The following is a 23,807-nucleotide window of genomic DNA, read 5'->3' on the forward strand; positions in this document are numbered from 1 at the left end:
TTTGCCTCAGGGCTCCTACCACTGAGCTTGGCACCCCCCCACCCAAAAAAAGCACTATGTGTTGAATGAGAAATGTGTACTTTATAGGTATTATGGGTTGAATTGTGCCCCACCCTTCTCCTAAAAATGTGAAATCCTAACCACAGAAACCCCAGAAGTGGAACTAATTGGAATTACAGTTGTTAAAAAAAAAAAAAATCAGGTTGTACTTACCAGGTGTAAAGGCACACATCCATGATTCCAGCAACTCAAGAAGCTGAGACAGGAGGATCTCAAGTTCAAGGATAGCCTCAGCAACTTAGCAAAGACCTAAGCAACTTATAGCAAGACTCTGTCTCAAAAGATAAAATGGGGTAGGGATGTGGCTCAGTGGCAAAGCACTCCTGGGTTCAATCTCCAGTATCAAAAAAAAAAAAAAAGGAGGTCTTACTGGAATGGGGTAGACATTTCACCCAATACAATGGTGTCCTTACAAGAGAAGAGACGCAGAAACAGGAACACTTGGAGTCAATACTATGCGGTAATGGTGGTAGAGACTGGAGATATGTGCCCATAAGACAAGGAGCTCCGAGGATCCTGGCAGCACCAGCTGCTAAAAGGAAGGTGAATCTGTTCAGACACTATTCTCTAACACCAGCTAGGTGGCCTACAGTTCAATTCTGATAATAACTGCCCAGAGTTAGCACAGACCCAACAACTTCCGGACAAAGTGCCACCCCCCAACTTCAGATCCTAATCACAAGTTTTGGGCATCCAAATAATTCCACCCAGCTGGTTACAAATTCAGTACTTCCCACAAAACCCTCAGATAAAATAATGCATTAGTCTGACTCATAGAACACACTGAAAGCACTACATTTACAATTATAATCAAATATATGAAGTCATACAGGTTATAACTACATATAAATATTGTTATATATATGGGACATAACTATGTCAAGGATATAACTATACAAAGGACACCACTCAGCAACATCCAAATAAAAGAGCTATATGGAGCAAAGTCTAGGGGAGGGAGGAGATGCAGAGCTCAGCACCCTCTCATCATGCAACCCGAGTGTATTACCCTCCCGGCACATCCAAGTGTTCACCAGCTAGGAAGCTTCACAGGGCTTAAGTGTCTAGAGTTTTGAGATGGGGCTTCATTACAAAAAGCATGATTGATTAAATCATTGGCCACAGAACTGAACCCTACCTCCAGTTCTCCTCCCCTTCCCTCCCCTCTCAAGAGTGTTAGACTAGCCCCCAAATTCCTACCCTTTAATAATAGGGTTGGTCTTTCTGGTGACCAGCCCCTCTCCTGAAGCTATCTAAGGCTTCCCACCATGAGTCATCTTATTAGCATAAGAAAGACACTCCAATCACTCAAGGAATTGCAAAGATTTCCGAAGATCTGTGCTGGGAAATGGGGACAAAGACAAGACACCCTTTATTATACTGCTGCATGGAATCCATTCTCCCCTAGAGCCTTCAGAGAGAGTGACATCCTGCTGACACCTTGATTTAGGACTTAGTGCATCTGGAACTGTAATAGAACAGATTTCTGTTGTTGTAAGCCATCTAGTTTGGGATAATTTGTTAGAGCAGCCTGTGAGAACTCGGTGAGTAGAGCAAGGATTTCCCTCTGATTAAGACTGGAAGTTAAAATGGGAAAAGCCTGTGCAATCCCTTCGTTTCCATACTACCCAATGCCCATGAGGACATTTCTCTGCCCTCCTTTGATCTCAGCAACCTCCCCAATTTAATTCCACCTGCCTGTTGATGAATCCTAACTCCCTCTTCCCCTAGACCTCTCTCCTAAGCTCCAGAGCCTTATAATAGCCTCCTTCTGGACTTCTCCCCTTGCAAGTCTCACAGGTCCCTTCTCAAGTGACCAACAGGATCATCCACCATTTGCCCAGGCCCAAACCTCAGCAGCAGCTTTAGCTCCTGCAGTTCTCTGAAGTTCCACCAAGGCTCCTGATTCAACATTTCAATAATTTCTGGGATTTCTCCACATCTCTTTTTCTCACAGCCACAAATATGATCCAGACGCTCATCATCTCAGTAGGATTTCCTAATGTGTTAGTGAGTTTTGCAGTACTACAACAAAATACCTGAGACAGACTACTTATGAAGAAAAGAAGGTTCATTTAGCTCCCAATTTTGGAGGTTCAAGTCCAAGTCTGAGCAGCCCCACTGCTTTGGGCACATCATTGGAGGGGAGCACATTCAGAGTGAGTGCTCACATCTTGAACCATGGAGCTGAGAAAGGAAGGGCATGGTCACACAATCCTCTTCAAGAACCTCAGAGTCCCCAATGACCTTAGACTTTCCATAAGTTCTTACCTCTTAAAGGTCTACAGCACATCCTAATACCATCTCCCTGGGGCCATACCTTACATGTGTATTCTTTGGGGTACACTCATCCAAACCACAGTGCCTAACTGGTCTCCTCATTAACAGTATCATATCCTAACTAGTCTCTCTCACTCTAGTCTTGCTGCCTCCATTTGGATCTCCATTATGTCTCCAGAGCAAACCCCATATCTGACCTCGCCACCCCTGTTCAAAAGAATAACAGCAGCCTGGCACTCTTACTGCAAATTTATTCTATCCTAGGAACTATTGTAAGTAATGTGTATATCTCAAATCATTAAAATAATACCATAAAGGTAAGAAGGATTATTGTCCCCGTTTTTCAGATAAGAAATCGGAGACTGATAAAACCTAATTGACCTGTCCAAGATTTAACAACTAGTAAATGATAGAGCCAAACTATGAACCTATGGGAATCTGGCATCAGAATCCATGCTTATGACCCAAAAACTTCAAGGAAAGGTCAAAGGGCCACTCAGTAATTAACCACTGATGCTTGGACAGAATCCAAATTCTGCCTAATCAAGTTGTATGAGTTAGGTTGACCAGACAATTGGCCCAGGTTTTCACCTGTTGGCTCCAGTATTATCAATTCTGTGATTGCTCAGAAATGCCATGGGTTTCATAACAAATAAAATGGTCATCCTATTTACAAACTTTACCCCTTTCCCAATGATACTTCAAGCAGAGAGAACTCATTTTACGTACCTGAAAGCACCACACTCCACTTATTTTGGCAGTGACTCATGCCATCCCTACTTTCCTTAACCTGTTAACTTACTCTTCAGGTTTTACTCTCAAGACTTCCTCCCAAACATCACTCCAACCAAATGCACTTATGGTCCTATCCCCCCATGAACACCTCATCTTCCAAAACACCGACTTTATTGTAATTGCTTAACTGCTTTTTTCCACCCTCGTGTTTCTAGCAGTAGACCTCACACACAGTAGGTGACAGTAGACTTGACACCAGAGTCCCCAATGGGAATAAAAGCCTTGTATCCAACTTATCCTAGAACCCACCCTAGGGGCTGACATTGCATCACACTTTCGTCAACTTGTTTGCTGCTGTGACCCAAAGACCTGACGAGAACAATTTTAGAAGAGGACAAGTTCATTTGGGGCTCACAGTTTCAGAAGTCTCAGTCCACAGGCAGTCAGCCAGCTCCATTCCTCAGGGCTCCAAGTGACCCTGAACATCGGTGGTGGAAGAGGGTGGTGAGAAGTGGCAAAAAACATCACGCCAGCAGAAACAGAGTTCTATTCAACAAGGACAAAATATATATCCCAGTGACCAGTTAGTCCCAATCTGTGGATTAACATATGGATTAGGTTTAGGGTCTCATACCCCAGTCATTTCACCTCTAAATCCTTTTGCATTGCCTCACACATGAGCTTTTTGGGGGACACCCCATACCTAAACCATAGTACCATCTTCCAGGGCATAGTAGCCAACTTTTCATGGCTATGACCAAAATATCTGAAAAGAACTACTTAGAGAAGAAAATTTTTATTTTGGATCATGTTTTTTCAGAGGTTTCGCCCATGGTTGGCCGACTTCATTGCTCTGGACCTAAGGTGAGACAGAACTTCATGGCAGGAGGGTAAGGTGGAGAAAAGCTATCAGCTCATAGCAGCTGGGAAGCCAAGGGAGCATGCAAGGAGCCAGGGACAAGATATAGTCCCCACAGGCACATCCCCAGTGACCTACTTTCTCCAGTCATACCCATCTGTCTAGAGTTACCATCCAAGAGTCCATCCAAATTATTAATCCAGCAAGTGGATTAATCCTCTGATAAGGTTACAGCTCTACTTACTGCCTAAAAGCTCTACCTCTGAACCTTGCTATATTGGGGATCATGCTTTCAAAACATGAGTTTTTCAAGGTATACATTCCAGATCAAACCATAACACAAGCAAAGCCTAATTGCAATGACTAACCTTTTTACACCTATCAGCAAAGGTATAAAGGTTCACTCAGCTCCTCTTTCTCAACTAAAGACAATGCCGAAGTCACCCCAGCTCAGAAGCTAACATAGAACCTGCAGAAGGTGCTTGTGGGGAAATGCATCACAGCTTAACTCCCCGCTGCCTGGGTCTGCTTTCCTTTCTTCCATATGTAACGCTGCTAAGGGCATTTCCTAATAAGCACTCTGCTTGTGATTCTCAACATCTGCTTTGCAAGGACAACCCAACCTGTGACAGTAGGTGGTCAGTAAACATCTGTTTAAGGAATGGCCTCCTTACTCATACACATTCCTCTTGACACGAATGACCGCAATGGCACAGGCAAGGCTCAAGAAGAGAGAATCGTGCTTTGCAGTTACAGACATAATCAGGGACTCCTCCTAAAGCCACATTATACTTTTTTACTAGTATAGGACAATCTTGGAAATCATGAAGACATGATTGCAAGTTCATGGCTATGTAGCATGAGAAACCTCAATTTAAGAGGTGTTTTGTTTTGTTTTTTAATCCATCTTTGAGAGCAGCACATAGCTCCATACTCTAGATAAGGACCTATGCCTGATTTTTGCAAAACACTATTGATGACACAGACAGGACACAGATGAGCAAGTCCTGATCCCTGCAAGCACGCACAACTTCCAGTCCAGTGAGGAAAACTGAAGCAACAGCAACAAAAAATCAAAGTAGGATGAGAAAGATACATAAGAGAACAGTGTTGTGGAAGCACAAACAAGGAGCCATCAATCACGGGAAGGGACCAGATGGGGTGACGACCGAGTTGAACTCTGAAAATGAATTTGACAAATAGTCCTTGAAGCCTTTCTAATTCTATATTTCAGACACTGTGCTGGGAATGTATAGACGACTATAAAAGGTAGGGAAACTACCACCTCCAAATCCAGAACAGAAGGGGTCTAGAGGAACCTAAGTCCGTCATCATAATCCTACCTTCCCAGCCACTAAGGAATCAAAGACATAGGCTACTGGATCAGCCCAGCACATCTTCTCCTGCCACCATGTGTGAAGGGCCCAAAGCCAAATGTGAAATAAATTGGCTTAGACTAGAAAAAGGACCCTTATCCCACAATCAGAACCATTTGGGCTGCTCCTTTCTCCCTTGTCTCCTCCTTAGTTTACAAACATAGATGCGAATCACCTTAGTTGCTGGGAGCAGCCATCTCTTGACCTTTAAAACAGCCTGAGAAGTAAGGAAAGACACCAATGAGGGTCACCAAAAACAAATGGACAGAAAGACAGCAGGTGCCCCAAGTCACAGGCACCTGGCCTACCTACTTTTAAATGACCTGGGATCTGAAATAAAGTTTCCTGAATGCTATTTGAACATTGCACAATGTACACATGAATTGAAACATCACATGGCACCCCATAAATATGTCCAATTTTATGTCACTTAAAAAAAATGACACAGTTTCCTTATTGTTTAAGGCACTCTAAATGATGACATCTGTTACTAATAACGAAAAGCATGCTAAGAGGTACAAATGATCAACAGTTTTCTTTACTGCAGAACTTGTTTGAGCCTTAAATACAAATACGGATTGTCAATTTCTAAGATAAATTTATAGCGCGTAGCATTTCCCACAGTCCTGGAATTTCTTTTCCCACAGAACAAAACTTGATAAAGAAGAAAAATGACATTCTTCAATCCATGGGCTCAAAAATGCGGTCTGGCCTGCACGGCAGGAAGACAGAAGAGGTTCAAGGCAAGAGTACAAGTAAGGGGGTCACTGCAAGAGTCAAGGCGAGAGACACGGACTGTCACCAAGATGAAGATGAAGACACAGACAAACTGTTATGGGGAACAGATTCCTAGTAACTAACTGGAAATGCAGAAGGAAATTATTTCTTCAAATGCCAAGAAACAGGTATCAGAAGAACACAGGCAAATTGATCAAGGCGGGGTCCTTTGATGCCCCTGATTACAGAGGCCAGTAAACACTGGGGTATGTTGAACAGCATCATCACGTCCCCATCCTGGGGGCAAGAGACTCTGATTTTCCATTTATCAATTTGAACCTTATTGATATCTTTTTGGACTGTCTATCAGAAGAACTTCCTATCTTCCCATTAATATTAGACATGCTAATGTTTAAGGATGCTCAGGTGATATGACCCAAACTTGGCCAATTAAACTCTAATCTGTGAATCATCTGAGTGACCCAATGACAGGAAACAATTGGGAAGACCCTCTTTGGCTGTCCTGTTGCCTCTGCAGCAGAGCAATTGGTAGTCACCCCCAGGCTACAGAGTCCAGCTCTTCTACTGATTTGGAGGGCTTTCCCCACCCTTTTCCAAACTCCTTTTTTTTTTTTTTTTTTTTTTTTTTTGCTTCAATTAGCCAGAATCTATTTCTTCTGCTGCTACACGAGTAGCCTCACTGATCACGGGAGAACTAGTCCTCAGCTATGTGTCACACAGACTATATTCCAAAATGTTATGTTGTTAAAATGTGCAGCAATGGAACACTAGAATTCAAAGGGAGACTACAGATGATGTATTGGATATTTCAGAAAAGCTAGAACAGATTGTGAAATATTTTCACTACCAAAAATAAAAAAATGATGTTTAAGAAGACAGCCGCATCTCCTGATTTGAACATTACATACAATGTACGCACGTATCAAACATCACATGACACTCCATGAGTGTGTCAATATTATGTATCATCTAAAACAAGAAATGATAAATGTTTGAGGTGAAAATGCTAATTATCTTGATTTGATCTTTAAACATTTTATATATATGTGACCAAATTATCATACTGTACCCCAGAAATGTGTGTCATTTAAAAAAAAAAGTACAAGCAAAAAGGAAAAAGTAAAATCATCTATCAGTCGTCAAAAACAAAGAAAATTATCAGCAATGTTCTAAAAGGCTACTGGCATAACAGTTCCTAAAAGCAGACTATTTTATCCTATGAGATTGAATTTGTACTGATAAGAGATTCCCATGTTTGAAACCAAGGCTCAAGAGAACTTCCAACATATTTGTATTTAGACTTGTTAAGGCCCCAGAGTTAAAAATATTATTATAAGAAATTCTGACTACAGTTGTCCATTTTGAGTCTTGGGAGCTTTTTTTTAAAATAAGATATATGTTTATTTTAAAGAGCTTGAAAGTCAAAGTATAAGCAACAGAAAGCAAATCAGTCCTAATCCCACCCAGAGATAAACACCACAGGCTTCACTTCCAGTGTTTCCTGATTCCCTTCCAGTTCTTTCTAAGCAGTTTGTTTGAATACTGTACAATCTCAACTCTGTATGCACTTCTGCATCCTGTTTCCTTATCTTTAAACATTTTTCTACACCCTTAAATTTTTTCTTCATGTTAAGAAAACACTAAAATAATCACAATTGTATAAACGTACCAGAATTGATTTACTCATTCCATTAATATTAGACATTAGAATTTTGTTCCACTTTTTTCCCTCTACTGTACAGTCATTAGAGAATAGCAATAAAGAGCATCGGTGATACTGGGAGCCAACAGATCTGCAAGCAAACCCCAGTGACATCTGTCACCAACTGAGCAACCAGGAGCCACAAGCTCACCTGCTCTGGGACTGGTGTAGAAAATGGGGGAAATAATAGAATCTACCTTGGCATGGGTACAAAGGCTACCCAGGGACATCTGTGAGGTACTGTATGAGCTTTGTTATGGGACATACTTAATAAACAGCACTCAGGAGAACGAAGTGGGTACAGGCACATTGTCTGAGAAGGCAGAGGTATGCGGTAGAGTCTCTGAGCTCAAAGCTCTGTTCATTTGTTACATTCCTTTCTTTGAAAGTATGTTTTCGGGTCCCCATTTGGTTAACACAAGGAGGAGCAGTCTGAAGGGACTTTTGCAGATACAGAAACTGCTGGTTCTTTCAACAAAGTGAGAAAGGAAAAAAAAAAAAAAAAAAACCTTCAAAGGGCACATTCTTACCCTTTCTGCTGAAACTGCAATAAGGAAACAAAGTAAAGAATATTCTATTGGCAGAAATTTTATTTTATGCTCTTTGTGGTTAAGACTACATACAAGATATTCCATTATCTTAAATGAATGTGACATTTTTTATTTTTATACAAGTCAGGAGCAGTTAATTAGCATCTCTAAAACCACCTAAACTGAAGTAACTTGAGGGGCCCTGAGGCTGCTGAGAAACTATGCTAGGGAGAGAAGAGCTGGAAGAAGGCAGTTGCCTGACCTTGGACCTTGACCTACTTAGGATACAGTTCAAGTTAGGCTCTGCCTCTTTCAGCCTCCTTTTCACCATCTGCAAAACAGGGCTGTAAACAGTACCCAATTCATAGAGATGTTGCAATGAGTAAATTAAAATAATGCCTGTTGCCAGGTGTAGCCATGGTGTCCCAGGCCTGTAATCCCAGCTTCTTGGGAGGCTGAGGCAGGAGGATCACCAGGTTCAAGTTCAGGCTAGGCAACTTAGTGAAACCTTGAACCCAAATTAAAGATGTAATAAAAGGGCTAGGGATATACCTCAGTAGTAGAGTACTCCTAGGTTCAGTTCCCAGTACTACAAAATAATAATAATAATAATAATAATAATGCCACCTGTAAAGTATACAGCCAGATTCCTATAACAGGTGATACATATGTAGCTTTTGTGTTTCTCCTTTCACATCTAAGTCAGGAATGTCTTTCTCTGCTTCATTTGGAATAGCCAACTGATTCTCTTTGGTCAATGAAATACCAGAAGTGGCAAATGTCACTTCCAGAAGAAACATTAAGAGCCAGGGACTCACTGTTTCCTCACTTTATGCCTGTGCCATTACAGAGGCACGGGTGGTACAGAGCCCACAACAGTCTAGAAGGGCTGGCCTCTGTGCCACTGAGATTTGGGGTAGTGCGGGGGGGGGGGGGGGGGGGGGTTCTTAACCCAGACTGACCCAAGTAATACAACACCTATCTGTCACCATCAGCATCAAATGAGAGAGGCCGTTACCATTATTGATACCTCAAGTCCAGCCAGGCTCTTGGCTAATCAAAGAAAAGTTTGATTTGAGAAAAAAAAAAATGGATATTCATTTCAAGTGGTAATTTTCAAGTACTCGGAAATATAAATAAGGTCAAAATAAATGCTTTGTGTCGAAGAGATCAGTACAGCAAGGGACGGTGCTAATAACTAAAAATGTATTGACTGCTTATCATAACCAGGAGTTACACTAAGGATATCATATCTTATTTAACCTGATAAAGTAGGTGTCATTCCAGTAAGGTAGAAGGATATTTTCTGACCTCTTCATTATTCTCACCATTATAGGAAGGGCATTGAAAAAAAAATACACACACAATACACACACACACATATAAAACTAATTTTGACATGAGAGGCAGTAAATAGAAGAAAGAGAAAAGTTTGTTTTCTTAAGGTTTCTGCACTCTTGATGGATCTGACCATTTCCTGTGGAGGAGGATGAGAATCTATAGACACCTTCCTGTGATTGACACAGAGCTTCTCAGGCCTGGAAACCAGGGAGAGGGCAGGACAGAGGGGGCCACAGGATGCACAGAAGGAATGAAAACATAATAGGGCCACAGAGCAGAGGGAGAGAATGCTCCTAGTGGTTCTGATTTAACGGTGGTAGAGACTCCCTGTCTCCAATTATCCAGGGAATCTTTGTGACTAGTAGTTCCAGGCAATGAAATGTGAACAGAAGTAACCTTTGCAAATTCCAAGCCAAGGCATTTAAGAGACAGAATGCCATTTCTATATTCTCTCTTCACCTTTAGCTGTACTGAAGGAGGAGGGAAGAGGAGGAGAAGATGAATACAGGCTAGATTCCCAAATTCTACATGGAGGACAGCTCTGTCTGGGAGTCCCCCACACTCCAGGCAAATTTTCAATAAGCCTAAAATAAACTCTTGAAATGTTAAGCCACTGAGATTCCAGATCTCACCTGAGATCATGGCAGAGTCTAATCTACCCTGAAACACAACATGGAAGATTGAAGACTAGGGAAAATAATAATAATACCAAGAAAATCAGGAGGATAGAACAACAGAGATTACTGAAAAAAAAAAAAAAAAGGTACTGATTAAGAGCTAATGAAAATGGAATCCAAAAGAACATAAATTAAACCTAAGAGCTGACTTCAGAGGTAAGGGGATTCTCTGGGACAAAACCAGTCAAGGGGAAAAGAAGAGAGAGAAAGCAAGTTAGGAATGACATTGGAAATACATATTCCAAAGATTCTATTTAACTTTAAAAAAAAACACATCAAAATCACAATACAAAGAATGCCTTTCTATAAAAATGTTATTCAAAGTGACTCAACAAAAGGTAGGAAACATGAATAATCCAATGACTATTAAAGAAAGTCGGAAACTGACAAAGAGCTACATAGAAAACGCATCCTCAGAAAGCAATCCCCAAACTTCAAAGAACTGAGCAATTCCTCATCTCACCATTCCAAAGAAAAAGGAATGTTGAACAACTCTTTTCTACACAGTTATCAAAATGTGACAGGTATAACAAAAGAAAGATCCAAATGTTCGCACTTATGAATACTGAATGCCAAAATTTTAAATGAAACAATACGTTAATCTAGCTATACAGAACAAAATTAACAAGCCCTTATCCAATTGACTGTAGGAAGACAAGGAAAGTTCAATATTAGAAAATCTGTCAAGGTTCAAACACCCAAAATAAGGACGACTAGGAAGGACTCTATCATTGCTGTCTCCCCAGCACAGAGAACAATGTCTGGAACACAGCAAGTGTTCGATAAATAATTATGGAAAGAATCAGTAAATAAATATTAATGAATTAAAAGAAAAATATACACTAGGCTATCATGATTATTGGAAAAGGCCATGATAACAAATCAAATTTAACTTTGGTACCAAAGAAAATTTCAAAGGAAAAGAATAAAATTATGTACTAGGAAACAAAAACACTATCAAAATAATCATGTCTGTTTCTTAAGATTAATAGGAAGACATGGAAGCCTGATTTTTCTTTGTTTTCATTTTAATTTATCCTGTGCAGTTTAAAGTGAAAGTTAAAACAATATCCAAACCACACAAACATTAGATACAGTAGTGACCAATTTTAAAACAAAATCACTGAGTCATTGTTACACATTCCTCATCTTTAATGTTACATCTTGTTATTTTAACAGTTCTCCTAAACAATGCAATTAGACAAGAAAACAAATAAGTACAAACACTACAAAGGAGGACGGCAAGATTCTTATTTGCAGAAGATATGATTATCTACTACAAATCCTATAGACTCAGTGTTTTTAAAGTATTTAAAAGTAATAAATACTTTAAAAAGATGGCTGCTAATGATATAAAAATCAATAGCTTTCATATACTCTAACAAGAAAAAGAAAAAGCGTAACAAATTATTCTAATCACTGAAACTACATTAACAGCAAAAACACATTATCTAAAAATGATAGTACAATCGTTCAGGACCTAAATGGACAAAAATCACTTTATAGGACCATAAACTGAGTTGAAAAAACATACTGTATTCCCAAATGAAGAATTCTCATTGCATTCAAAATTGCAAAAACATCAATTTCCCCTATCTTAATATATACATTTATGTATGATTTTATAGCCAAAAATGTATGATCAACTTTCATTCACAAGAGAACAACTCGGAGATCTGCCGTGGTGGAAACAAAGAAGATGTTTAGTCAAATCTTTGAGTTTAATGGCCAAGCCAAGGTGCAGCCAGTCCATGCCAGAGCTGGTAAGAGGCCAGTCTGATCCCACAGCTCCTCCTCCTCAAGGCTTGGGAACTCACAATAAGGATCACTCTACAGTCATTCAACTGTGCCGCTGAGCTCATCACAAACTCCTGCCAGAACTGATAAGACAAAGAAAAAAACTAGAAATCCTAGCAATCGCTACAAATAGGTGAAATCTTTTAGTACATAGTAATGATGATATGTAAATATGACGGAATTATACTATTCAATTAAGAGTAGATTAACTAATTTAAAAAAAGGGAACTAAATATGATATCTAATTCACGTCATGTGCCAAAATTAATGACTAGCAAATTAAAGATTGATGGTAAAATAAAACTATTAGAAATAATAATGAAAATGTATATTAGTATAATCTGGGGCTGAGAAAAGGGTTCCCATATGTAATGTTGAAGCACAAACCATAAATTAATAGATTTAGGATCACAAATATTAGATTTCTATGAGGGGAAAAAAAACCCACAGGGAAATATCTGTGGTAAAATATATGTATTCTTATATACTAAAAATTAGCTAAAATCAGTAAGAAAATAGTTCTGAATATGATTTCAGAAAAACAGGCCAAAGACATATTCAGGCAATTTAGAAAAGGCAATGAATGCCCAGAAAACATTAAAAAAAAAAAAAAAAGAAAAGAAAAACTCAACCACATTAAAAATTGCAAGAGGTAAAAGAAAAGTTTTCTATTTTCACCCATATAAGCTATAAAGCTGTAACATTAGCTTCTGATAGGGTTGGAGAAAGAAGACTGACAATTCCACCTAAAATAAAAAAATAATGTGTGTGTGTGTGTGTGTGTGTGTATATCTGTATATATAAACTATATACACACAGAGTTCTAAGATTCATACTCTTTAACCCACAATCCCACTTCTAGGACTTAATCCTAGAAAAGCCAATTGCTAAGAAATATTTTCCAAATGATCAGTAAATGAAAATCTGTTAACTACAGTAAAATATTACATAGCCTAGAGAAATTATGCTATGTATAGCTATTGGTTATTGGCATATTCGAGATAGAATACTAGGGAGCAGAAAGCAGTTTACAAAACAGTGTACAGGGCTAGGGTTGTAGCTCAGTGGCAGAGCACTTGCCTAGCATGTGTGAGGCCCAGGGTTCGATCCTCAGCACCACATAAAAATAAATAAAGATATTGCGTCTATCTACAACTAAAAATTTTTTTTAAAAAACAGTGTACATAGTATTATATGGTCACTACTCTTCTTTTTTCTTTATTTTCCAGTGCTGGAGTTTAAACCCAGTGTCTCACACATGCCGGTCATTCTCTTTTTTTAAAAAAGTACAGTCATGGGCCTCATAATGATGTTTCAGTGAAAGACAGACTGCATATGCAATGGTGGTCCCATAAGATGACATCAACGTGTGATGTCATAGCCATCTTAGTGCATGAATATATGATCCTCAGAGAACCAAGAAATCTCCTAGCAATATCCCTATAGTTAAGTGACTCATGAATATATACACTCATTAAAAACTCAAAACTATATCCAAAATATTAACTGTGGTCCCCAGTAGTGAGATTATTGATGACTTTTTTTTTCATTTTTTGCTCATCCATAAGTTTAAGATTTTTCTACAATAAACAAATATTACTTATGTAACCAAAAAGAAAGTTAAAAAAAGTAAATTGAATTCTGTGGGAAAATAAACATTTCTTCTAAAAATATGCTCTAAAGTTGGAAAATGAAACCAAAAACATCTGCTTCCTGGACAGAAAGGAGAATTTTAAATTGCTAGACAGCAGCAAGCCACCCTAAGGCAGCGGGGTCCCAGGTTCCTGTGCCCAAGGGGGAGTCCCAACCCTCCCACCTCTCCCCTGAATCATCTCTCCGACTAATAGGTACCTCAAAACAGAGGTGAATCATAATTTCATTATTTACTGTCCTGACAACACTTGAAGTAATTTGCTTTTGACTATAATAAAAGGGATGCTTACTAATCCCCTCTAAAATGAACTACCATGAATTACTGTTTTAGTCACATAGTTACTGATTTACTTTTTCTAGAGAGAGAGGGGAAAAAAATGGTCATTATCACCCATCATAAAGAAATGCAAACAGATGTTGATGAATTCCTTTGATGGAGGCAAAACGGGAGGAGAAATGATTAATTGCTCTTTAAGAGAATGGGTTCCTCACACTGGCTTGCAGGTCTGAGAAGAACTCTGCAAGAAATCCAGGCAGCCTCATGCCGACTGCTAAGAACAGTCCAGCACAACATGGAACCCCCATCAGACCTGCACAGGAGGTCTGTTAGGAGCTTAGACGACAAGCAAAGAATATTCTCTCCAGATCAGCTAGCCTGGCTATCAGGGGTTTAGTACATTCTGTTATCTCATATGGATACACACCAGCAGGGGGTAAGGCCTGCGCCTCCAAACTCTAATGCAGAACTTTGGAGGACAGATTTGGGTCTGGACAGACCTGCAGGGCTGACAGGAAGCCTAGAGCTGGGCCTGTGTTGGTCTGAAATCACAGTCAGGGAAATAGCAAGAAGGGAACAAAGAAGCCCGATGACTAATCTGGACTGGGTTCTGACTTCTCCTTGATGTCCTATTGATTGGGTCATGGCTTTTCAGGCCCATGTTGAAGGGCCTGTTGAAGGGCAGAGAAGTGGCTCAAGGAAACCTTCAAGGAAAAGATCCTCACTGTCATCTCTGGCCTCAGCAGAAATGCCTGCAGTGCCAGAGCTCCTAGAGGCTGCTGCAACCTCAGCATCCAGCTCTGGACCACTGGCTGATGCCCGGATCACTGCAGCTAAATTGTGAAAGCAGCACACAGCAGCAGTGATGTTTGGCAAGGTTGTCACCAAAGGCCTGTTCAGGTCCCCCTTGCACACCAAGCAGTCTAGGAACAGAAAACAGGGCTCTGGAGACAGAACTTCATCTTCCACACCCCACTTAACAGCCTCTGAAACCACGCAATCCAACCCGATCCACCAGTCTTGATCCCTCCCATAGCTACTTGCTTGCTCCCTTGAACATCTCCCCTTTTCGTATGAGAGCACACAAACCATTTGAAGCCATCAATTTGCAGTGGCTGTTGGAATCAGTTTCTAAGAAGCCCTTTCTATTTAAAAGACTAATATCTTTGGAAGATTGAATGGACAAGCAGAAGAGGAAACGAACAATAAACCTCATCAAAAGATTAGGGGTAGGGACACTGTCCTGATACTTGGTGCATAGTAGTTTCTCTGAAATTCATTGGCAACTGAATAATACGTTAACGAAAGAACCACATTATGAAGTTTAATGTCTAATGAGGAAGATGAATGAAAAATGGTAAAAATTATGACATAATTGAACTATTATAAACAGGATGCAGATTCTGAGAGCAGAGATTTTGTTTGTTCTGCACTTCAATATTCCCTGAGCCAGAGCAGTGGCTGGCACACGGTAGGCACTCAATAAACATTTATAGAGTGAATGGATGTGAGCAGGCCATAGTGCACATAATCCAATAATAGTTAGAACACGTGCCCAAAGATACTTCTAGCTTCCTGGTGCTAAATACTCTGTGTAGCACATTTTGGAGGTAACCTCACCATCGTTATCACAATTGCCACAGTGCAATCCTTATTAGTCTCATTTTGCAGAAAAGGAAACTAATATGAGGTAAGCTTAAGATGAGCAAGCAGTAAACCAAGTATGTCCCACGCCAAAGCCTAAGCTCTTAACCATCAGGCAGATGGTGGCCAAGAAGTCCTTCCCAAAGGATGGACTGAAGTAGAGGGACAGAGGTGAAAGTTCAAAACAAGAAGGAACATGTACAAAGACTGCAGAAGTAGATGAAGGAGAAGAGGAAACTTTTTGCAGTTAAAACCAATGAGTTTTATTAACTTTTTTCATCCCTGAAATCCTCTCTACTTTTGGACCTGTGCATTCAGGGGAAAGCAGGGGTAACTCAACAGACTACATTTAAGTAGGGCAACTCTCTCTTGTTCCAGTGATTTGGGCCAATCCCTAGCAGTTTTCAGTTCAGAATAACTCCTCTGGAACCTTCAACTGATCAAAGGTGATCTAAGTAAAAAGCCACAAGGAAAGTCCACTCTGAAGTTCACCTCCTAGTCTTCTCATAGAGAGAGAAGTCACCACTTCCAAAACACACAAGGATGAGAGTCAAGTGATGTGCCAAAGCAATTCTACAAAGTGCTTTACAATTCCACACCTGGAGTCCCAACTTCCAATCCTAAAGGCTTCTTCGACTGACTGAGGAAATTAAGAAGTGAATTCTAGACCTTTTACTCCCATGCATATAGGATCATGACTCACAACGCTCTCAATAGGATAAAGGAAATGCTGTTCCCTTCACTTATCCTCATGGACCAATGGAGAAAAGGCATCTAGGAGGAGCACATCATTCACCATGCAGGGAAAAAAGGAAGGCAGCAAGAATAAAAGCATTGACATGAAAATGGGCTCAGCGTATGCAGCAAGGAACGCCATGTAGCTGGAGTTCAGAGATGAGAAGAGGGTGGGACAGAATGAGCATGGTAAGACAAGGGGGGGGCAAATCAGGTATGGTCCTGTAGGGCCACCGTAGAGACTGGGAACAACAAATGGAATGAGATTCCATTGGAAGTTTTCAAGCAACAGGGTGCATGAACTGACACTTGCTTTATAGGTTTACTCTAAATTTCATCAAAATGGATCCAGGCTGGTTGTCACTTTACCTGGGCCAAGACATACATAACAGGTGCCATTGGAGAAAGACAGAATTCATTCAGCAGAGTCCCACAAAAAAACAAGTAGTAAACACCTCCGAATGACGCTACCTGTACTTCTAAGAATGTGCCATCAGTAAGACAGACCACTTTATCTAAAACCCAATTTCCCCTCACCCTTTTTCATTCCCTCCATGTACTTGAGTAAAGGTATTATGCCCTGGCTCAAAAATCAAGATCCGTGTTTCAGGGAGACCAGGGAGAAAGTATAAACACCCTATGAACATTTACATTCTGGCAATGAACAGAAATCCCACCAGCAAGAGAAAACAGCAACCCATGTCTAGAATCAGGAACCTCCCAATCACTTGGTTGGTCTGATATGTGAATGATTTGGACTGACCTAGGGGAGCCAAGACATTAAAGACTGGTCAGCTTGACTGTCAATCGCTAACCAATGAGTACCAGGAAAACACTATCTCAGCATCCAACATACCAAAGTGAGTCCACGTGAGGCTATATTTGTGGCAATACCATGCCAGAAATCTGGGCTAATCTGCCTCTGCTATTCATAAATTCCCCCTCATGTTAAAGCACATGTGTTTGGAAAGGAAAAAACGAATCCAAGTCAATTTTAGACATTGTTACTTGGAAACCATCTGGAGTCCCTGGAAGCATAAGAAGCCACCGCATCCCCTGCCCTCAAATGCCCACTGTAACTAGGGCAGTATGCTTGGATGGGAGTTTAGATGTCCCCTATTCCCCAGGGAAGTCCCCACCCCCACCCTACTAGATGCCAGTTCAAGCTCCACTTCCCACCCAAGAAAGGTATTTTGTTTCTTGGTAAACCTAGTGGAGAGCCCTCTATGTGTTGAGCTTGCACTTGAATTGCACCCAAGGCTGGGTTCTTAGCTTTCAGATTGTTTTAGAACTGCACACCTAAATTCCTTTGCCACAGCATCCGTGGGAAATCCTTCCCCAGAAGCTAAACACCATTAAAAAAAAAAAAAAAAATCCCCTCTATCTAATATTCCTGTGTTCAGGAGAATGTCTGGCTTTGGAAGAGACCCACCAGAATCCTTATGTAACCTTAATAGATGTTGGCATCCCGCAGAGCTGCTCCTGGAGACACTGGCCCAGATGCAGCCCATTTTCACCATGATGAGAGCAGCTTCAAGGGGCCTTGGTTTTCTGTCCCCCTCTCCTACCTGGTTTGGAGCTTCTGCTTACCTCATCTTCCAAAGGAGTCGGACCTCCCTTTCTGCAGCCTCTCTCTCTCTACACTGAAATCAGTCTAAGGAGCAGCGCCATGCCTACCAGCACCTTCTCTTCCCTCCTACCCTCCCCCTCTCCATCCTCTCCCCACCACCACCAAACGCTTTAAGAAACCCGGCCAGGAAAGTGATCCAGAATCTCGTACTGCCATAGTCCCTGAAAACAAACACGGCGGGAGGGGCAGGCCCATCAGGCCCAACACTTCCCCTGGACCCCCAAGCAGCCCTCTACTCGGCGCAAGGGAGGGGAAGGATCTCGGGGAGACCGACTGCGGTTCCGCTGCTTCCAGCACAATCAGAGCAAACACCTGTTTCCAGGAAGATACGCGGCCAGAGGGAGAAGGGAGTCCCGGGGAACGGCAGGGAGGAAGAGGTGAAGGGGCAGCTGGGGACGCAGGTAAAGGATGCGTCACACTTTACGCTTGGCAACCAGAGCCCCGGACAGGCAGGCAGCGAGCGGGAAGGACTCCGGGGTCTGGAAAGTTCAGAGAGGAGGGGTCGCGCCTGGCCAGCAGAGCCCAGGAAGGGGCCGGCGCGGAGGAAGGGACAGCGAGGAGAGACCAGAGGGAGGGAGGGAAGGAGGCCAGGCGGGCTCCATCACCTGCGCGCCCCGGCGGATGCAGCCTCGCAGGGGCGCACCAGCCCGCCAGCCTGCGGGTGACCTACCTGCCCACCGTCTGGTTGGCCAGCTGGCGCATGCGATTGAACTGCTTCTTCATCGTGGCCCCGCTACCGCGCTCGCCCGGGAGCTGGGGAAGGACGGAGCAGCCCGGAATCCGCCGCAGGGTTACATGGCTCCCGCGCGGAGCCTCCCGGGCGACGGCAACGGCGGCGGCACTGCGGAGCCTCCGGGAGCCGTCTGGCCCGCGAGCGGCTCCCTCCCGAGGGCACCACCGCCTACTCCGCCTGCCGCCGCGCCGCCTCCTGCCGCATCCTCCTCACGCGCGCCGCGATGCCCTCATAGCAACGCCCGGGGCCGCCCTCGGCGCCGGCCGGGTCCTCCCCGGCTGCAGCCCCCAACCCCAGCCGGCGAGCGGACCCGGGAGTCTCCGCAGGCAAGCTGGCCGGCTGGCCGGGTGGTCCCCGTGCGCCTGTGCGGAGAGCGCCGTGCATGCTGGGACTTGTAGTTTGTGCCCACCTTTCCTCTGTCCAAAGTTTGCAAGGGCAGTGAAGTGTGGTGAAGGAGGCTTAGCCACCGGCTTTGCGCTTTTCCATTTTTAGTAAAGTATATATACATTATATACATATATATTATATTATGCAATATTATATATATTTATTTTTAAATAACAAAGTCAAACCAAGAATGCAATAGCAAAAAACAGGAGGAGCATGTCTCTTATTGCATTCCAGGGAATGTGAGGCAATCCTGTTCCAATTCACAAGGGAAAGATCTATGCTAGCGTGTACGTGGCTTATTAATAAGGTCACCTCATTCATGTTGGGCAGGGTTAAATTTGGGGCACAGGGATTGACGGTAGGTTTCGAACCACGCATAATATTATATCCCAAAAGTGTCAGCCTTAATTTTCACCAAACCCAGTAAGTAACCAAAAAACCAATATAGAAGAAAGATGTAATCACAGTGGCAACGTGTTTACCTGGCTAACTTGACAGAGACAGTTTTGCTATGTGGCTTAGATTCTGGTCCCAGAGCTATTCCCACCACCCTGCCACCACCAGAAGACGAAGTGGCATTAGATGCAGCTGCCCCAGAGCTTTCTATGCTGCAACGGATTGGCATCCGTTGTCTCTTGGAAAGGGGTGGTGGCTTTCTTCAGGTATTATCCTTAGGAAAAAAATTGGTGGTTGCTGTTTGATGTTAACTTTGTTTATCAAGTAATAACAGTATTGTTGGGTCAAACAGATATGAGTTCCTTTATTAGAATTCCCACCTACCTGTTACATAACCTTAGGAAAATTGCTTAAACTCTCTAAGCTTCAGTTTTCTCATCTCTAATGGAGTAATAGTGCTGCCTGTTAGGTAGCAAAGAAATAGAACTATTTGTTAAATTACCAGTAATCAAATTACATATAAATTACTGTGTAGTATATTGTCACATTCATCTACAACAAATATGATGCTAATTAGCATAATAGAGAAAAATTCTATTCCTACAACAGAACTCCTATTCTGATGAATGAGAGAATTTTTTCAAAATGGGATATTTTGCATATGTTGATTATAGTTGCAAGATGTCCTAAATATGGCTCTAAGGATCTTGCTGGCCAGCTGAACAAAAGATGGTTTGAGGCATGTCTTGGCTGAGTGAACATGAAATCTTTAATTAATTGTGAATTTAGCCTCTGCTTATTAGGTCAGGCAGCTCCAGCCAATTAACAAGTGAAGGAATTATTTGCTTTTAACTAATTTTATGCCTATAATGTCAATATAATGTTTATACAAACTGAAATTCTTTTAATATTTTAAAAATGATTTTATATGCATAAATAATAGTGAGACGCTAAAGGCACTGTATGATTTTTAGCAACACTATTCCTGGTGATAATTACGTTATCCACTACCTAGCCCCTGGCCATATGTGGCTATTAAAATTGAAATTAAATAAAATTTTTTAAAAATTAGTTCTTCAGTCACCCTAACCCTGGACTTAACAATAACCAGTGAATTTTATCCTTCCTATCCCAGGAAAGGAATGACAGTGCATAAAAAGTAGAAAAAGGAATGTCAAGTCTACCCTTTTGATTTTTCAAACCAGGCTTCAGAAACATGTGTAAGAAAATAGAGTTTTTAAAGAAAAGAGTTTTGAGCTTCAGGTATATGAGCTTTGGACTTTTAATTTGATGATGAAGGATGTACTATCTACCTAAAGTACCCACAGCCTGGGCTGAGGATGTAGCTCAGAGGTAGAGTGCTTGCCTATCATGCACAAAGTCCTAGGTTATGCTCCTAGTACCAAGAAGATAAAATAAACCACAGACTGGGGAGTGCTGAAAATGGTGATGGGGGAAATGGAGATGCACAAGAGAAAGGAAGGTGTGTAGATCTATCCAAAAATTCCAGTTTACTGCTATAGAAAAAAATTGTACTTTATGTTCCCACTGAGGCCAAAATCAGCCATGTGATTTTCTTTGGGCAATGAGTATGCCCAAAGAAAATAAGTGGAGGACATAATTTTATGTCTGAGTAATATATTGAGTATGCCCATAGAAGTGATTTATGCCACTTCCAAATTCAAAAGTTTTAAGAGTCACTCTATGATTCTGCTCTTTTCTTTTTTCACCCTACCATAATCCCAACAATGGGTTGGTTAGTTAGGTGCTGCCATGGAGCAGAGATTATCCAATTAAAGTGAAAAAGAGTAGCTTGGTTATCCAGTTAGAGTGAAAAAAGTACCGTGGCTGTTCTAAGTCATATATTTAGGTGTTGTTTTTTAGTGCAATATAATTGAGTCCAAGTTGACTGCTGTGTAGGTATCACCGATAAAGTAGCTTGTATCTTATCCCTTCATGTGGTCAATACTTAAGTTGAAGAGGTGAGCTGAAGGCAGACCTATCATAAACCTTTGAAGGATCTGGACACTTTGAAGGATCTGTCCTCTACTTCATTTTTTAAAAAAATTTGTTCTGTTTAGATATCCATGACGGTAGAAGGTATTTTGACATATCTTCATACTTATGGTATAACTTATTCTAATTAGGATCACATTCTTATAGTTGAACAAGATGTGGAGTTACACTGGAAGTGGATTCATACATGAACACAGGAAAGTCATGTTCAGTTCATTGTACTGTCTTTCCTATTCCATCCCTCTTCTATTCCCTTCATTCCCCTTTGTCTAATCCAATGAACTTCTATTCTTCCTTCCCACCTTCCCCTGCCTTACTGTGTATTAGCATCTACATATCAGAACATTCAGCCTTTGGTTTGGGGGGATTGGCTTATTTCACTTAGCATGATAGTCTGCAGTTCCAGCCATTCACCAGCAAATACCATAATTTCATTCTTCTTGGTGCAACCACTCTGGAAAGCAGTATGAAGATTTTTCAGAACACGTGGAATGGAATGACCATTTGACCCAGTTATCCCACTCCTTGGTATATGCCCCAAGACATTAAAATCAGCCTCCTATAGTGACACAGCCACATCAATGTTTATAGCAACTCAATTCACAGTAGCTAATCTATGGAACCAAACTAGATTGCCCTTCAACGGATGAATGGGTAAAGAAAATGTGGCATATACACAGAATGGAATATTACTCAACTATAAAGAATAATACTCAACAAAATATAGCTTCTCACTTGCATCAACAATGCTATATTACTCAGACATAAAATTATGTCCTCCACTTCTTGAATGAAAGCTAAGCTAGTAGTGGCCAAGCTCACAGAGATCCTCTGCTTTCTAAGGCACAGTAAAGTTGTCTACACCACAGTCCTGTGATAGCTCCAAGGTCCCTGCACTAAAGCCAAGTGCAATGATTGTGTGTGTGTGTTTGTGTGTATATACACCTACACACGCGCGCGCGCGCGCGCTTGCACGCATGCACGCATCTGCCACAACGGTTAACAAAAGTACCTGAAAAATGGATGTGAAAAGAAAGTTGTTTAGGTCAAGGATGGTCAGGAAGCAGTAATGGCAAAGATGTATAATAAAGAAGCCCCAGTTGCCTGGGATTTAATTTCTTCTATCTAGAAAATAGACTTAAAAGCTAACTTCATTTTCAAAGGAGAAAAGGGAGTAAAAGGAGGAGAAGGAAAACTTTATTTCTTATACACCTGACTTTGACCTATGGGAGGGCTGCACCTTCCTGTACGTACTGACCTTCGGTGTTGTTGCTTTCGACAACAAAACATGGGCTTCTCGCTTGCATCAACAAAGCTATAGTACTATTTATCTGAAATTAGTTTCCTTAGAAATCTGATATGCCACTTCAGAGGCCCCGAATAGGAATGACTTTAGCCTCTTCTTTCTGAGTGCAAGCATTCACTAGAGCTACTCTGTCAGACTCAAGAATCACTAGCTACATTGTGGTTATTTAAATTTAATTTTAAATTAGGTTAAATAAAATTAAAAAGTCAGTTCCTTAACTACTATTAACCATATTTCAAGTGCCCTATGATCTGGTGGCTACCATAGTATACATAGTATAAAATAGAATGTTTCCATCATTACAGAAAATCCCATTGGGCAATGCTGTGCTAAAGAGCCAGATTCAGAATATAGGGGCCAGCAAAAGAATGAAAGCAGAACTAGAATTCAAGCTCGGGCTATCTGAGGTCTTAGCCTCTCCAGACTAATCTTTCCTTCCTTACTTTGTAAGGCTGTATATTACAAGATCTCTAAGCTGTAAGTTTTGGGGAATCAACTAATTGATCAATCCATTTGCTCAATAAATGGTTGTTGATGTAGATATTCCTAAGTCTTAGAGTGTTTACTGCACAAAAACAAAATTCAGAGCTACAATACTACTGAAGAAGAGTATGTGTTTTTTTTTTTTGGATCCCAACCAAAATGCATTTATAAATGCAGGCATCAAACTGGCATGATTAAAACATATCTGCTAGTCCAAGGTAACTTTTGAACAGAATGATAGATGTTCCCATCTTGGACATGGTAAATTGCATTATTAACTCCAATTTTCAACCCTCCTTGGATCTATACCCTTGAATGGCTTTATCATGGGCAGAGTGTATTTCGTACCTAATATCTTTGTCTTGACCATGAGACTGCTGTAGTCTTGTGTAGCCCAATAGCATACAGGTGGAAGAGACAGGTTGTGCCTTCAAGCTATGCACTAACAG

The 23,807-nt window shown here is 41.2% G+C and overlaps 1 protein-coding gene across 3 annotated transcripts in view; it reads right to left on the reverse strand.

The window, feature by feature from the left end:
• Window positions 1–19,118, reverse strand: part of Arhgap44 (Rho GTPase activating protein 44) — a 176,974-nt gene extending 157,856 nt beyond the window's left edge. For all 3 annotated transcript variants that reach the window (XM_071604032.1, XM_071604030.1, XM_071604031.1), the window contains exon 1: window positions 18,705–19,118. In XM_071604032.1, the coding sequence (XP_071460133.1) occupies window positions 18,705–18,757 (53 nt within the window). In that variant the 5' untranslated portion in view covers window positions 18,758–19,118. The remainder of the gene's footprint in view (window positions 1–18,704) is intronic.
• Between the last annotated feature and the right edge of the window lie 4,689 nt (window positions 19,119–23,807).

The sequence above is a fragment of the Marmota flaviventris genome, chromosome 17 (assembly GCF_047511675.1).
Source record: "Marmota flaviventris isolate mMarFla1 chromosome 17, mMarFla1.hap1, whole genome shotgun sequence".
In the NCBI taxonomy this organism is placed as follows: Eukaryota; Metazoa; Chordata; class Mammalia; order Rodentia; family Sciuridae; genus Marmota; species Marmota flaviventris.